The sequence below is a fragment of the Balaenoptera borealis genome (assembly GCF_965194805.1).
Source record: "Balaenoptera borealis genome assembly, chromosome: 17".
NCBI lineage: Eukaryota > Metazoa > Chordata > Mammalia > Artiodactyla > Balaenopteridae > Balaenoptera > Balaenoptera borealis.
The window spans coordinates 71,594,599-71,612,691 of NC_138876.1; the positions used below are offsets into that span (position 1 = coordinate 71,594,599).

At 37.3% G+C, this 18,093-nt stretch overlaps 2 protein-coding genes and 2 long non-coding RNA genes across 6 annotated transcripts in view; 3 read left to right on the top strand and 1 right to left on the bottom strand.

The window, feature by feature from the left end:
• LOC309615376 overlaps positions 1–18,093 on the top strand; it is a 515,886-nt gene that overhangs the window by 299,798 nt on the left and 197,995 nt on the right. The gene's annotated exons all lie outside the window — the stretch shown is intronic.
• CRH (corticotropin releasing hormone) overlaps positions 1–18,093 on the top strand; it is a 435,535-nt gene that overhangs the window by 267,363 nt on the left and 150,079 nt on the right. The gene's annotated exons all lie outside the window — the stretch shown is intronic.
• Positions 1–18,093, top strand: part of LOC309615364 — a 226,510-nt gene that overhangs the window by 48,724 nt on the left and 159,693 nt on the right. For 2 of the 3 annotated variants that reach the window (XR_014236769.1, XR_014236770.1), the window contains exon 1: positions 1,527–1,646. This is a non-coding gene — a long non-coding RNA (uncharacterized lncRNA). Of the gene's footprint in view, positions 1–1,526; positions 1,647–18,093 lie in introns of those variants that run through there. The other variant, XR_014236768.1, reaches the window with a different exon arrangement.
• The window catches only part of DNAJC5B (DnaJ heat shock protein family (Hsp40) member C5 beta), a 59,993-nt gene continuing 43,558 nt past the window's right edge, over positions 1,659–18,093 (bottom strand). Inside the window, exon 4 of the mRNA XM_082364865.1 lies at positions 1,659–7,169. Coding sequence (XP_082220991.1) covers positions 7,075–7,169 — 95 coding nt within the window. The 3' untranslated portion in view covers positions 1,659–7,074. The remainder of the gene's footprint in view (positions 7,170–18,093) is intronic.

The window sequence follows — 18,093 nt, forward strand, 5'->3', positions numbered from 1 at the left end:
CAGAACTGCAAGCTGACTCCCCGCCCCACCCTGCCCCGCCTTTTCTCTGTCTCCTGGGGTGCTGCTGGAGCGGCAGTATCCGCCCTCTCCGTCTGGACGCTGGTGTGCAGCAAGAAACTGGCTGGGTGTTTGTGGTGGGGCCTCCTGGTGCCTGGGAGGCGACAAAGATGAGGCGGTTTCTCCTGACTGTGTACGTGAATATTTGTATGATTAACACAGACTAAAAAAACCCTGAAGAAAAAAAAAATCCAACTTCTCACTCGCTTGATTAACGTTGCAGTTATCGATCAGGCAAGAGAAGTGGCAGGTAGCCCTGTGAAAGGCACACGGGCTTCCTGAGAAAGCAGGTGCTGCAGGTAGAAGGAGGAGGACACAGGGGAAGTCTTTAGGAATTTGCTCTTGAGGAATTTGAGGATTTCGAGTCTTTGGGGATTTACCTGAGGAAGTCACTGGGAATTAAGTAAGGGCCATTCCCTAGAGGAATCTTCTGGAGCGGCAAAGGGCAGTTGAAGAGAAAGGTAGATAATAAAAGGAGTGACAGTTCTTTTGAAAATAAAAGAAACCTGGGAAGGATCTGGGCAGGGAGGTGTAGAAGGTTCGTTTTCAAGAAGGACAAATGTAGTTGGAAATATAAGATCATTGTGGAGAGGCAATATAGTGCAGCTGTTAATGTCATGGACTTGAGGACCAGCCTGCTCTACCCCTCACTAACTGGGTGATCATGGCCACGTTACTTCACCTTTCTGTTTTCGTTTGTCTGAAAAATGGGGAATAATAATGCTGGTAGTACTTGTCCCACAGGTGGTTGTGAGCATTAAGTGAATATGTAAATATTAAATATATAAAGCTAATATAAAGCTCTTAGGACAGTGTCAGGTCCTGAGCACAGTGACTGTTGGTTATTATAGTTCGTTCAACAGACTTTTAATTTATGAAAAATGAATCATGTTTTTTCAAATACAAATGCACCTGTGATCCTAAAAACCAACACTTTCCACCTCCTTTCAAATCCTTTAGTTTGGGGGATGGGATGTGCTGAGAAGAGGTAAGAGAGAGAACTAAGAAAAGCCAGGAGATAAGCAGGGAAGTGAATCATTTTAAAATCTATTAAAACTTTACCCTCTTATTCAGAATAACATGTATCTTTCAGGTTTTGATAGCTGAAAATTAAATTTCCTGGTATGCTATATATTGAGTTAAAAAAATAAATTCCATGCTAAATACAATAAACTTTTGAAATGAAGGCATTTTATAGAAAATTGTTATGCTAATAAGTTAATCAGTATATAGGCAATACTTTTCATTGCTTGGTGGCTTTCATTTTTTTACTTTTATAAAGCTAATCTAGGTTAGCTTTAAAATATTGCTTTTTGCAATTATAATAATTCTGAAAATATCAGTTTAGTAAATAGTTAATGTGTATACATGCCCAAATAGATCATTCTTAAAAAATTAAAGAAAATTTTGGAATTTCATTCCCAAAGTGAATATCTGTACTAAAAAATTTCCCCCAATTATTCTTCACCAGAAGAGAAAGTGTGTCGTAGATGAAACTTCGAGAGGAGATGAATCTGGACATCTCAGGAGTGGAGATATTCGGGAACCAGAGCAGATTACTCAGAAGTAAGAAGAAAAAACCCTCCCAGGTAAGATCCTTCTTCCTGGCCCTGGGAACAGGGATGTGCCTGGGGGTTCTCAGGCATTGGAGAAGCTGATAATCAGATTTTCAGCTATGAGAAATCTCAGTTGGCAGCCCAGCTGTGAGCAGAATTAACCGCTGTCCTGTAAGTGCTGATATGATTCTGGGAATTTAGTTTTGCTTCTTGGGGACAGCCCTGGAATAGCATGAAAATTCCAGAAAATTGTATCACATTTTGGCACTGAGCATGTTTAAGTCCCCTTTTGGAGCAAGACTTTTCTCAGAAATGGTATATGTTGTGAGAATTAATCAACAGGTATTTATTAGTCTCTTCATTTTTAGCACTGTGCAAAACACAGATGTAAATGCTGACTCTAAGATGTAGTTCCGGAAATCACTGCTAATTTGAGCCACCTACAATTTGGAAATGACTTTGTTTTACAGAAACTGGTTATATGTGACTGAATCTAAATTTCTGGCCCTTTGTGGTCTAGAACTGCTCAGGAATAATATGAAGATGACTGTTACTTAGGTGCTTAGGAGGGCTGCAGGCTGGAAGAAGAGGGGTTTTGGAGAGGAGGACTTGTGTTTCTTGAATAAAGGTCCTTCTCTGCTTGGAGAAGGACTGTTGCCTGGAAATGGACATTTGCCTTCTTATCAGGGAGGAGTAAGGGATGGCTGGCTGCTGAAATTAAAAAAAAAGATAACTCTGAAATTGAGTCAGAGGTTTGATTGGGTGCCAAGCTAATGTACTAATTTTTCTATTAATTAACTTAATTAATTTTGCTATTAATATGCTAAGCCTCCCTAAAAACTAAGGATCCTAGCAGCTTCTGCATTTCTAGCAGGTAGGAATTTCTTTATTCTATGACACAGGTTAAAAATTTACTCATTTAACAAATATTCCCCAACTGTCTACCATGTGTCAGGCACTCTTTTAAGCAATGGGAATTCAGGGCACAAAACAGACAAAAATCTTAGGCCTTGTGGTGTGGGAGAAAGATAAAAAGGTGTAAGGAGAGAAAGCAGAGAAGGGAAGTAGGAGGTGTGAGGTGGAGCGTGCTAACAGCCCCAGGCAGGGGGTCTAGAAAGCCTGCAAAGAATGCCGTTTGGGAGGAGATCTGGGGGAAGTCTCTTGATGGTGTGTTCTAAATTAAACTTTGGCTTAGAGCTGCAGTTTAACAGGATAGCAAGAAATTTCACTTCAGCTGGGTTCTGAGAGTCCTTCCCCTTCTTCAGATGATAAGGGGTCTGCAAGGGTTTATGTCTTTGTCCCCTAAGTAAGTTTTGAGCCCCTCATCTTGCTCCAGCCTGGTTGCCCCTGAGGTCTCAGTGTCCAACCCTGTGTGGTTACTTGGAGGGGCCAGATGTGGGCCCAGGAATCTTAATGTCTACAAAGTCCTGACTTAATTTTGTCACCCAGGCATCCAAGTGCTATCTCACCAGAGCCTCTCCCCTGTGGGGACACAAGTCTGGGCTACTCTGGGAACTCACCGCAAAACTCTCCAACCTGTCTTTAGTCTAGAGGCCCCTCATGATGGGGGTACTTCTCTTCCTAAAATTTCAGCACACGTCTTTTTTTCTTTCTTTTTTTTTCTGGCCACGCCGCATGGCTTGTGGGGTCTTAGCTCCTCGACCAGGGATTGAACCTGGGCATAAGAACGTGGAGTCCTAACCACTGGACCACCAGGGAGTTCCCAGCACGCACCTTTCCAACAGCCCAAACAAAAGCATACATAGGTGGTTGTTTTCCATGTGTCTGACTACCTTTGTTTTTAACCTCTGAGGCTAGGGCAGCAAGGGAGTGACCTTTTAAAGATAAATCAGGAGAGCACTCATTCCTTCGAGTGAGATTCCTAAAGTACTAAGGACAAACCAAAATTAATGTCTAATAAATTACCTTGCCATTCGTTCAGATAATGTGGTCTCTACAAATTAGTTCTATTTGTCAGTATACTCAGAGAACTGAATGAAGAATACTTTTGTTCCCCCTTTGCCTATTAGCGTTATGATTATTTGTGCTTGACGTTGGAGGGGGGAAGACATTCCTTTACTAATATCCTGTTACCCAGACTATTTCCTGTCTCTCCCTTCTCCACCCCACACCAGTTGGGGTAGATTGCCAAAAGTTCAGTTTATCTAAAAATTCCAGTAAATGTGAAAGTAGAGAGTTGACAATGGTGAGCAGAGATTAGGAGACTAAAACAGAGAAACGATGGTCAAGTGTAAGAAAGGTGGAAGTGGGAGGAGGGGGACAGGGAAGGAGACGGAGTGTTGAGAAATGGAAGAGAAGGGACAAAGCAGAAAATAAAATTAAAGAGACAGGATGAGGGAGCGAAACAAGAGAGAAATATAGAACAAGGAGTCAGAAGGACAAGGAAGAAGCAAGTGAGGAGCACTGATTCAGTGTTAAACTCATACAGTTCTGGCGGTCAGAAGTTTAACACGGGTGTCAGTGGGCTGAAATCAGTGTGTTGCTAGGCTGTGTTTCTTTCTGGAGGCTCTAGAGGAGAATCCATTTCCTTGGGTTTTCCAGCTCTCGGAGGCTGCCTGCACACCTTGGCTCATGGCCCTTTTCCTCTTCCATCTGTAAAGCATATCTCTAGTCATTCTCTGATCTTCAATGTTATCTCTCTTACCATTCTTCTGTAGTCACATCTCTCTCTCCATAGTCAGGAAAGGCTCTCCATTTGTAAGGACCAGAGTGATTAGATTGGGCCCACTTGGATAATCCAGTATAATCTCCCTATCTTAAGGTCGTTAATAATCACATCCATAAAGTCTGTTTTGCCATGAAAGGCCTGAGAATTAGTATGTGCACATCTGGGGGGACCATGATTGTGCCTGTCACAGATCAGGTAGCCTTAATCGGAACCCTTTCTATAGGTCAGAAGACCAGCCAGTGCATTGCCAGGTAAGTGTATTTCCAGACCAGGCCATGTCAAATGTGTTTTAGTCTACATACCATTTGAAATGTAGAAATAGAATGTCATTTATGCTCAAAGAAATAAAATGTGTGTATCTTGGTAAATAAAAATGCATATATATTTTTATGTTCTGATGTAAGACAGCAAAAAAATAAATAAATGGTTGACCTATGAAACCTTATATGAAATCCCCTTCTCTGATAGCCTGGAGACCAGGATTAGGTAGTGAGCCACTGAAGTGGCAGTTTATTTAACCCTGCATGAACCGGAGCCATGCAACCATTGCTGAGGATCATGGTCAGCATGTCCTTTCTTTCCTCGATGCTTCTTTGCTGAGATGCTTGTGGATTCAGAATAATAGCAGGTGATTCCAGATGGCAACTCCACAAGATGCTTACGTGGCCCCTCCTCAGATGGAGAGTTGATCCTTGTTTCTATGTAGCTGAGGGGCATTCTGTAGAATTCATTCCCTCACTCAGAGACATCCATGTGCGTGCATTTGCCACAACCGTGGTAACTAGAAACTAGCCCTATGTGGGAAACATTGGCCAGAATGCCTCCAGGAATTCCACCATCTGATTCTGATTCTAATTCCTGCCCTATTCTCATCGCAGCCACTCTTGTACCAGCTCTCTGGGAAAGCTGGGAGTGGAAGTAAAAAATTCCGTGTGAGAAAGAAAAAAGAGGTCTGGGAGAGAAAGAGAAGATGAGCTTTGTGACTTGTAAGTTCCTATTCAAAAACAGGACTGATGGTTTGCTTAGAGTCCTCAGGAAGGAAATGTAGCGGCTCAAATTATCCCCAGATGAGGCTGTTTATCTCATTGTTCCCTTCAAATGGAAAGTAGCACTCAATTGTTGAGTAGAGTTCTGAGCACTTACTGGTCACTGGCACTGTTAGTATTGGGTATTTTCATGGGTCTTGTTGGATGAGAGAGTTTATATACATAAGAAGTCACATTACATTTGTCTATGTGTATCAACATATACAAACTCATGTAAAACCATCTTATACTTGTTAAATACTTGACTTTTCAGAGTTCTTTCACTTCAGCTATTTCACCTGGTCTTTCAGCAATTAGGAATATAAACAGAAGATATGAAAACAGAGTCAGAGAGATTAGCCATATTATTCTCATCTCACTTGGTCACAGGGCTAGCTTGTGAGCACTTAGATCAGAACCAGGTTCTTAATTTTCAAACCAGGGCTCTTTCTACTTAATTATGTCAATTTAAAAAAAGAATTCCAGTAACTCAAGAGTTAGAGCAGAGTTTTAGTTATGTCAGAACTATCAGCTATAACACCAATTCCCACTTACAATGTATATTTAACTTTAATTAACGGTAATTTGGTGGTGAGGCAGAATAAGAAACAAAGAAAAAAGGAAATGGCATTTCATGCAGTGTTACATAAAAACATAACAAGATCTTGAAAAATGCAATATTACATAAAGAACTAAGGAAGACCCGGGGAAAAACAAACACTTGCTGCTTACTATTTTAGAAGTAGCATATGGTTTCTACCACATGATGAATATAAGGATCAAACAAGTAAATGAAGAGATGACCTCTGAGCATAAATGTTCAACGTGCACAGAGCAGAGCATTTTCTGGTCAGTGTTATTAATCCCACTGAAAATGGGGTGAGTGATATGCCTTTAAATTTAAATTTAGGCTGTAGAATTTAGAATTCTGTCCTTTACCTCATGTGTTTCTTTTTCTTAGTCTGGCTAATCTAAGCCTGTTGGACAAAAATTATTTTAACTTAAAATTGTCAAACACATTGTTTGGGGCTGGCTTGGGTCCAGAATGATTTTCTGGATCATTTATATCATTTAACCAGGCTGAAGTTTTGTTTTTGTTTTTGTTTTTATGCCAATCTACAAGTACACACAAAACTTCTTCCTTCCTGGTTTTATTTGTCAGTTTTCAGTAAGTGACAATTTGTAATCTTTCAAAAATATACTTTAAAATAATGCGATTTGTCTTTACCTAATAATTTCTTCCTGCCTTTGAAATATTTCTGTAGCCATATTGAATATGACAGGAAAAATCTCCACACACAAAAAAAATTCCTCCTAAATTCTCATGTTTGTTTTGCTGATGATATTTAAAGGCAGATATGAATACTACGTTTCGTTAAATAGATGAAAAGTGGCTTCGGTTTTGAAATACTACTTTAGTCTATAAGGAATGAGGTCTGACTCACATAAAGGGCAGGCTCATAAGCCTGTCCAATGCCACTGTCTTACCTCATGCAAGGAGCATAAAACAACTCTTCAGGCCTTTATTCATTAAAATGGAATGTGTGTTTCCATTAGGAGTTCTACTCAAAGAGTGAATCTGCATACTGAGAAAATTATGTAGCAATCATCTTTCCTTAACCTAAAAATAAAATACAAATGTGGAAAAGTTCACAGCATTTCATGTCCCCTACCGTCCCCCATCAAGACCACCTGGAGACATGACTGAACCAAGAGGAGGTACTGTGGACCCTCAATGGGCTCAATATTAAGATTCTGTACAATAACTTCGAGGTCCTTCTCTGATTAGCTGTGTTTTCTCATTTGCATTTGTAGGCTGGAGGACAACTGGAAAGTCCATATCTAAAAATAAACAAAGAAAACCAGTAAACACCCTCTTATGTTACATTTCATTTAATGGGGCAAGTGGTAGATATTTTTGTTGAAATGATGATTAGCAAATCAATTCAATTCCTAAGATACTAAGGATCCTACCCTTTAAAGGACTTCAAAAGGGAGGATACACTGTCTTTATTCTTCATTTAAGTTCTATTAGTTGTAGAATTATAAAACCAAAGCACTAAGCCCAGATTTCACTTTGAGGCAATTTCTAAAGCTGATAAACTTGAGCTTTAGTTTTCACCATTTTGTGGGGATGAGGACAGGGCTGCCACCCATGTCATATAGACTACAGTGTGTATCTATATGAAAAATACCTCTAGAATCGTGCAGTGGACAATTGCATATATGGCTCTAGTTGGGAGAGAGGTCAATAGCCAGAGTTTGCTTAGGTGAAGAGTCTAATAGGAAGCTCTCCACATAAAGCTAGTACCCCAAATGGTTATGTGCTATGTAAATCACCATACCCTTAAATCTGCAAGGAAATTTGCTAGTCTTGAGTTTTGATGAGGAAGTGAAGAGTTCCCTTAAAAATGTCTGTTAGCAAGCTAATGAGCACACAGTTTGACAGGTCAAATTTACAATACCTGTGTGTTCTAAGAAACCTCAGGCTGATAATTTAGTTTAAAATGGTCCAATGCAAAAGCACAGAGCAGAAGTGAATGGCCCCAACCTTCAACCCAGGCCTCAAAGAATCCCCCCCAAATTGCAAGAAACATAAACTCATAGTAAAAAACAGAGAGATGGGAGAGATAGGGAGAAATAGAGAGAGAGGGAGAGAGATGAGGGGAGGGGAAACATTACCCATAGAAACAATGCACACTGAGTGAGAGCCAGTAGAAACAACAGAAAGCCAGTCAGACCCAGAAAGACTTCAAATCCTGCACTTACCAGACACAGAATAAGAAAGAATTAGATTTGTTTTTCAAATGATCAAATGGGGAACCTACCTCAACATAATAAAGGCCATATATGACAAACCCACAGCAAACATCATTCTCAATGGTGAAAAACTGAAAGCATTTCCTCTAAGATCAGGAACAAGACAAGGATGTCCACTCTCACCACTATTATTCAACATAGTTCTGGAAGTCTTAGCCACGGCAATCAGAGAAGAAAAAGAAATAAAAGGAATACAAATTGGAAAAGAAGAAGTAAAACTGTCACTGTTTGCGGATGACATGATATTATACATAGAGAATCCTAAAACTGCCACCAGAAAACTGCTAGAGCTAATTAATGAATATGGTAAAGTTGCAGGATACAAAATTAATGCACAGAAATCTCTTGCATTCCTATACACTAATGATGAAAAATCTGAAAGAGAAATTATGGAAACACTCCCATTTACCATTGCAACAAAAAGAATAAAATACCTAGGAATAAACCTACCTAGGGAGACAAAAGACCTGTATGCAGAAAACTATAAGACACTGATGAGAGAAATTAAAGATGATACCAACAGATGGAGAGATATACCATGTTCTTGGGTTGGAAGAATCAACATTGTGAAAATGACTATACTACCCAAAGCAATCTACAGATTCAATGCAATCCCTATCAAAGTACCAATGGCATTTTTTACGGAACCAGAACAAATCATCTTAAAATTTGTATGGAGACACAAGAGACCCCGAATAGCCAAAGCAGTCTTGAGGGAAAAAAACGGAGCTGGAGGAATCAGACTCCCTGACTTCAGACTATACTACAAAGCTACAGTAATCAAGACAATATGGTACTGGCACAAAAACAGAAACATAGATCAATGGAACAAGATAGAAAGCCCAGAGATAAACCCACGTACCTATGGTCAACTAATCTATGACAAAGGAGGCAAAGGTATACAATGGAGAAAAGACAGTCTCTTCAATAAGTGGTGCTGGGAAAACTGGACAGCTACATGTAAAAGAATGAAATTAGAATACTCCCTAACACCATACACAAAAATAAACTCAAAATGGATTCGAGACCTAAATGTAAGACTGGACACTATAAAACTCTTAGAGGAAAACATAGGAAGAACACTCTTTGACATAAATCACAGCAAGATCTTTTTTGATCCACCTCCTAGAGTAATGGAAATAAAAACAAAAATAAACAAATGGGACTTAATGAAACTTCAAAGCTTTTGCACAGCAAAGGAAACCATAAACAAGACGAAAAGACAACCCTCAGAATGGGAGAAAATATTTGCAAACGAATCAACGGACAAAGGATTAATCTCCAAAATATATAAACAGCTCATTCAGCTCAATATTAAAGAAACAAACACCCCAATCCAAAAATGGGCAGAAGACCTAAATAGACATTTCTCCAAAGAAGACATACAGACGGCCACGAAGCACATGAAAAGATGCTCAACATCACTAATTATTAGAGAAATGCAAATCAAAACTACAATGAGGTATCACCTCACACCAGTTAGAATGGGCATCATCAGAAAATCTACAAACAACAAATGCTGGAGAGGGTGTGGAGAAAAGGGAACCCTCTTGCACTGCTGGTGGGAATGTAAATTGATACAGCCACTATGGAGAACAATATGGAGGTTCCTTAAAAAACTGAAAATAGAATTACCATATGACCCAGCAATCCCACTACTGGGCATATACCCAGAGAAAACCGTAATTCAAAAAGACACATGCACCCGAATGTTCATTGCAGCACTATTTACAATAGCTAGGTCATGGAAGCAACCTAAATGCCCACTGACAGACGAATGGATAAAGAAGTTGTGGTACATATATACAATGGAGTATTACTCAGCCATAAAAAGGAACGAAACTGAGTCATTTGTTGAGACGTGGATGGATCTAGAGACTGTCATACAGAGTGAAGTAAGTCAGAAAGAGAAAAACAAATATCGTATATTAACGCATGTATGTGGAACCTAGAAAAATGGTACAGATGAGCCAGTTTGCAGGACAGAGGTTGAGACACAGATGTAGAGAACGGACATATGGACACCAAGGGGGGAAAACTGCGGTGGGGTGGGGATGGTGTTGTGCTGAATTGGGCTATTGGGATTGACATGTATACACTGATGTGTATAAAATTGATGCCTAATAAGAACCTGCAGTATAAAAAAACAAACAAACAAAACAACTAATACTAAACTTTCATTGGGTTATTTGTATGGAAATATGTTAATATAAATGTTTCAGACATTAAAAAAAAATGATCAAATGGATTTTGAAATTAATAATAATAAAAAATCTCTTTTAGACATTAAAACATCTGAAATTTTTAAAGCTTGGTGAATGGGTTTAACAGCTAAAGAGAGAATTAATGGAATAGAAGACAAATTTGAGGAGATTAATCAGAATGTGACACAGGGAAACAAAGATATAAAATAGGAAAGAGGTTAAAGGACATGAAGAATAGAGTGATATTCTGACTTATATTTAATAAGACTTTCGTAAAGAAATGTAAAGAAAAGAAGAGTCGAGGTAATATTTGACGATTTAATGGCTGAGAATTTCCTGAAATTGATAAAAGACACCAATCCACAGATTCAAGAACCAACTAGGGTAAATTAAAGAGAAATTCATATTTAAACATCTTAGTGATATTGAAGAACACCAAGGATAACGGTTCTTAAAGCAATCTCACTTTCCAATAGCAGATATGGAAGCCGGAAAACTATGAAATTATATTTACAATATACTATAAGAAGATATCAACCTAAATTTGTTGATAAACCCTCTTATTGCTACATTTATTTTTTTAAGCATGATTTACAGGTATTTTCAGACAGTAAAAACAGAAGTTGTGCCACCAGCAGACCTAATTTAAAAGTTATAATTCAGACAGAAAGAAGTGTTATCATATGGAAAAATTTGTGCTGTATATAGAAATGATTAGTAGATTTGTAAGTAAAACTAAACAATTATGTATTATATGAAGCAATAATAATTTATGAGACTTAAAATTGAGATAAAATTATGACAATAGTATGTAAATCAGAAAGGAGATGATGAGAATTAAAGAGTTATAAAGTTCTTGTATTGTTCAGGAGAGGGTAAAGATAAGAATTAACTTTCAACTTTGGTAACTTAAGTATGCTTGATAAATTTTTAAGGCAGCCCTAAAAAAATAGAACAGAGAATATAATTTCCAAACTGGAGGAGAGAAAGAAATGGAACGTGAAAAAAAAAATTCTATCAGTACAGAAGAAAGAAAAAAAGGAAAGAAAATAGAAACAGAAAAAATATGCCAACTTAAAGTGATAATTATAATAATAAAATATTAACAGAAAGCATGTATATAGTACTTATTATGTGTCTAGCACTGTTCTCAGTGCTTTATGTATATTAACTCAATAATAGCACTACAAGGTAGGGTAATTATGATAGCTATTTTACAGATAAACTGAGGGACAGAATGTTTTAAGTAACTAGCCTACATTACACAGGTAGTAAGGAATAGAGCTCGTATTAAAACCTGGGCAGGGGCTTCCCTGGTGGCGCAGTGGTTGAGAATCTGCCTGCTAATGCAGGGGACACGGGTTCGCGCCCTGGTCTGGGAAGATCCCACATGCCGCGGAGCGACTAGGCCCGTGAGCCACAACTGCTGAGCCTGCGCGTCTGGAGCCTGTGCTCCGCAACAAGAGAGGCCGCGATAGTGAGAGGCCCGCGCATCGCGATGAAGAGTGGCCCCCGCTTGCCACAACTAGAGAAGGCCCTCGCACAGAAACGAAGACCCAACACAGCCAAAAATAAATAATTTAATTAATTAATTAAAAAAAACAAACAAAAAAAAAACCTGGGCAGTATTTCTCAGAATCTGTTTTCTTAAAGACTGTGCTATACTGTCTCTCACAAAGAGTAAGTTCATAGAAAAAAACATATATCATTAGTTATAAAAAATACAAATGGACTTTATTTAAAAGAAAAAACATGGCCAGACTGAATAAATCCCCCCAGCAATATGCTGTTTACAAAGGACACATCAGAAAACATAAGGACAAAAAAACGTTGAGAATAAAAGGATGGAAACATATTTACTACACAAACACTAATGAAAAGAAAGCTAATATAACTGTATTTTAAGAACAAAGTATGAGACAAAAAGCATTGCTAGAGCTAGAGGGTAACTACATAATAATAACATATTCAATTAACCAAGTAGCCATAAAAATTCTAAACTTATATATGCTAATAACATAGCCTCAAAATATAGGAAGCAAAAATTGACAGAACTTTATAGAGAAATAGAAAAATCCATTAGCACAGCGGAAGACTTGAATGCTTCTCTCAGTAACTGACGGATAAAGCAAGCAAAAATATCCTTAAGGATATAAAGGATTTGAAAAGTGTAATGTTGTGAACTGAATCGTGTCCCTGCCCCCCAACCCCCTTCATATGTTGAAGTTCTAATCCCCAGTCCCTCAGAATGTGACCATATTTGGAGAGGAGGTCTTTAAAGAGGTAATTATGTTAAAATGAGGTCCTCAGAGTGGGCCTTAGTCCAGTATGACTTGTGTACTTAGGACACAGTCATACATAGAGGGAAGGCCTTGTGAAGACACAAGATGAAAATGACCATCTACATGCCAAGAAGAGCGGCCTTAAGGAAACCAATCCTGTGACACCTTGATCTTGGGTTTCTAACCTCCAGAATTGCCAGAGAATAAATTTCTGTTTTTCAAATCACCCAGCCTGTGGTACTTTGTTACAGCAGCCCTAGCAAACTAATACATACAACAAATTAGCTTTATTTAATAGTCATACATGGAACAGTGAACCTAACAAATGCAAAATGTACTGTTTTGAAGCAATGTGGAACATATGTAAAATCAATTAAGTTCTAGGCTCTAAGCAAGCCTCAAGACATTTCAAAATATTGTTTCATGCTGTCCACATTTTCTGACAATAATGCAGTTCAGTTAGACACAAACAATAATAAAGAATGAGAAAAGACCCCACAGGTTTACAAATTAAGACACATATAGACCTAACTTATAGATTAAAGAAAAAATCATAATGGAAATAAGAAAATATTTCAGACTTAGATTATAAGAACATATATGTACGTGTGTGTATGTAAAGCCAAACTGGTACTTACAGAAAAATTTATAGCCTTAATAGCTTAATATCAGAGAAGAAGAAGGACTGAAAATTAAGAAGTATAAAAATTAAGTTAGAAAATTAACAACAATAAATTAAGAGAAATAATAAAAAATAGAAATTAAGTAGAGAGAATATACAGGAGAATCAATAAAACTGACAATATTTGAGAAGAATAAAATTTTCAAATATCTGGTGAGAATGGCTAAAAAAGGAAAGCAGAAATAACCAATATAAGGAATGAAAAATGGGACAAAAATGCAGATACTATAGATGTGTAAAAGGTAACAAGAGGAAATTTTGAAGAACTAATTGTTTTAATAAAGAAGGAAACCTAAATGGCCTATAAACATTAAATGTATTAAATCAATAATTTAAAATTTGTATAAAAACACATTAGCCCAGAAAGGTCTACACAGTCCTGTAGAAAGAAATAAATCCAGTAATACACAGACTTTTCAAGAGTTAAAAGGGAACACTCCTAATTTATTTTATGAGGCATAATCTTGATATAGAACCCATAAGGAAAGTTTGAGATGGGAAAATGATAGGCCAGTCTCACTCATTAACACAGATGCAAACATCTAAAACAAAATATTAGCAAACACATTTCATAAAAAAATAAAATATTTAATGCATTATGACTGCTTTGGGTTTATCTCAGGAATTCAAGATTGTTTTAACGTTGGGAAACAATTCATATAGTTCTTCATGTGAACAATTTAAAGGAGAAAAATCATTACCATCTCAATTGGTGAAGAAAAAAGTATTCTAAAAAAATAGTAATAGAAGACAACTTTCTTAACCTGATCAAAAGCCTACAGCAAACTTCACTGTCATTATGCAATCTTGAAAGCATCTTCTCTTCAACATTTTACTGGCAGTCTCAACAAACACAGAAAGGCAAGGAAAAGGCTAAAAAAATGATAAGGGAAGGGAAGGAAGAATCAAAACTATCACTATTCACAAATGATGTATAGATAGGTATGTAGAAACCCTAAAGAATTTACAGATAAATAATTAGAAATAGAGAGCTTAGCTAGTTTCTTGGATTCGAAATCAATGTTAAAAAAAAAGTACATTTCTATATACTAAAAAACAAGTCAACAACTAATATATAATAATTTATTTATAATTGTATGAAAATGGATAAAGTATTAGGAATCAATGCAACCAAAGATATAAAAGAGATATCTTTATTGAAAGCCAATGAAGAAAACCTAAAAAATGGAGAGGTATACCATGTCACGTATTAGAGGACTCACATTCTTTAAAGATGTCAATTCTTCCTAATTTATCTACAGTCACTGCAATTCTAATCAAGATCCCAAATATTTTGTTTAAAGAAATTTTGGTACAGGACTTAACAAAGCTTATTCTAAAATTTATATAGAAAAGCAAAAGGCCAAGGATATGTGCGAGTGTCCTGAAGAACAAATTAGGAAAAGTTGCCTGAACAGTGTTATGAATTATTATAAATGGGCCTGGTGTTGCATATAGATAGACAAAATGACCAATGGACCAGAACAGAAAGCCCAGAAACTGTTCCATATATCTATTAAAACTTAATGTATGTCAAAACCAAGACTAGAAATCAGTGTGCTGGACAATTTGTTTTCTATATGGAAAAAAATGAAATTGGAACCCTACATCATACCACTTGCAGAAATCAATTCCAGGTTATTAAACGCATAAACATGAATAGCAAAACTATGAAACTTTGAGAAGAGCATATAGGAGAACACCTTTGTATCCTTGGGATAGGGAAAGATTTCTTAATCAAAACACAGAAATCACTAAGCATAAAGGCAAAGATTGACATTTTGACTACATTAAAATCAAGAACTTTGGCTTATCAAAAGATACCATAAAGAGTGAAACACCAGGTCACAAACTGGGAAAATTCATTTTAAACAAACATGATCAACAGAGTCAATACCCACGCCCCAAAAAAGTCAGTAAGAAAAAAGCAAATGATATAATAAAAACCTGCAAAAGACTTGAATAGGCATTTCAAAGAAAGAGAAACCCAAACAACCAGTAAGATTATGAAAGGATTCAAGGAGAAAAAAATTAAAACCACAATGGTATACCATTTCCCATCCACCAGACTGACACACATTTATAGCCTAGTGATGGCAAGGATGTGAAGCAGTAGGAACTCTCATTAGCTTGTGGAAATTAGTGCAGCAACTTTGTAGAACAACTTGGTGTTATCTAATAACTTGTAGATATGCATACCTTTTGACTAAGGTATTCCACTCCTGTGTATATATTGGGTTGGCCAAAAAGTTCATTCGGTTAATGAATACGTTGTTCAATAAAGTTCTTGGTGAAAATGAAAAATGTGTCTTTTATTTTTACTTAAAACCGAACAAACTTTTTGGCCAACCCAATACCTAGGAAACTCTAGCACTCATGCACCAGGAGACATTCATAACAAGAATATTTGTAATAGCCCTGTTTGTAATGGCAAAAAAGTGGATTTGGATACCCAAATATCCACTAGCAGTAGAATGGATAAATAAATTTTATGGGATAGTCTCATAGAAGAATATTATACAACAGTGAAAAATGAATGAAAAGACAATCACAGTACGAATGAAGTTCAGAAATATGATGTTGAGTGAAAAAAAAGAAGTTGAAGGATAATTGTTGAGTATAAGTTCATTGATTTAAAGTTCAGAAATGTAAAACCAAACAATAAACTGATTAGGAACATAAATATATATAGTTGTAATACTAAAAAAATAGTAAGAAAATGATTACATTATGATAGCCAAGATGTGGGTGGAAACAACCTAAGTGTTCGTTGATGGATGAGTGGATAAAGAAAATGTGGTGTATATATATACAGTGGACTAGTGTTCAGCCATAAAAAAGAGGGAAGTCCTGCTATTTGTGACAACATGGATGGATTTTGAGTGCATTATGCTAAATGAAGTAAGTCAAATAGAGAAAGACAAATACTGTATGATCTCACTTATATATGAATCTAAAAAAACAAAAACAACCCAAACTCATAGAAAAAGAGATCAGATTTGTGGTTACCAGAGGCAGAGGGTGAGGGGACAAGGAATTGGATGAATGTGGTTAAAAGGTACAAACTTCCAGTTCTCAGACAAATAAATACTGGGGACGTAATATACAATATGATGACTACAGTTAACACTGCTCTGTGGCATATTTGAAAGTTGCTAACAGAGTAGATCCTAAAAGTTCTCATCACAAGGAAAAGAACATTTTTTTCTTTTTTTGTGTGTCTATATGAGATGATAGATATTAACTAAACTTATTCTGGTGATCATTTCACAATATATGTAAGTCAAGTCATTATGCTGTACACTTTAGACTTATACAGTGCTGTATGTCAGTTAAATAGAAATTTAAAAAAGGAAAATGATTGCAGATGATTTAGGATAGCAGTTACCTCTAAATAGGGAACAACAAGCAAAGAACTTAAAGGTAATGGCACATAATGTTCATTTGTATGTTCCTGATAAGTAAAAACAATAAGGGATAAAATGGTTAAGTGAATTACCCCCAAAATCTCTACTGGTAACTAATAGAGTCGGGGCTTGAAATGGGACTGACTTCAAAGCCCTTTTCTGTCTTAGCTACTAATAGTGTACTGCTCTCAAGGTAGCTGCATAAAAGACTGATAATCAACTTGCCCATTTCCCCACACTTTGTGAATACTGATGCTTTGTGGTATCTTCTACTCCCTGTCATGGGTGAATTTGCAGGAAACAAACAACCTTCTCCTTCTCTGAAGAAAGGGTGTTTAGTTTCTTTCTGTAGTCAAATCTCCTCTCTCCTCTACTACAGATATTTTTTAATTGAAGTGAGATTCACATAACATAAAAGTAACCATTTAAAGTGAACAATTTGGGACTTCCCTGGTGGCGCCGTGGTTAAGAATCCCCCTGCCAATGCAGGCGACACGGGTTCGAGCCCTGGTCTGGGAAGATCCCACATGCCACGGAGCAACTAAGCCCGTGCGCCACAACTACTGAGTCTACGTGCCACAGCTACTGAAGCCCACGCACCTAGAGCCTGTGCTCCGCAATAAGAGAAGCCACCGCAATGAGAAGCCCATGCACCACAACAAAGAGTAGCCCCCGCTCGCCATACTAGAGAAAGCCCACACGCAGGAATGAAGACCCAACGCAGCCAAAAATAAATAAAATTAAATTTAAATAAATAAATAAAGTGAACAATTTAGTACATTCACAGTGTACCAAATATATAATTCACTGCCTCTATCTAGTTGCAGAACATTTCTCCAAAAGGAGACCCATTAGGCAGTTGTTCCCTGTTCCTCTTTTCCCCCCAGCCCCTGGCAACCACCAGTATGCTTTCTTCCTCTATGAATGTCCCTAATCTGGATATTTCATGTAAATGGAATCATACAGTGTTTGTCCTTTTGTGTCTGGCTTCTTTCACTTAGCATAATGTTTCCAGGTTCATCCACCCTGTAGTGTGTATCAGTACTTCATTCCTTTTTATGGCTGAATAATATTTCACCTGTACCTTTTTGCGTTTTCTTCCTCAGAACCTCCTGGGTTTCTCTCAACTCCCTTTCCCCTCTTCCTAGTTAAAATCCTGCTGCTCTTGCTCTTATCTAGCAAACTGTCCAGGATTCCAGCTGCTTTCCGTCCATCACATTTCACTTTGATGGTCTGAGCCCTTGTCTGGGTATATCCCAGTTTGGGGTTATTTGCAAATATGCTCTCTGCGTAACTTCCTCTTCATTCAGTTCCTTGATCAAACTGATCACTAGAACAGCCTAATGTGACTATCCCTGCCTTGCCCGGCAT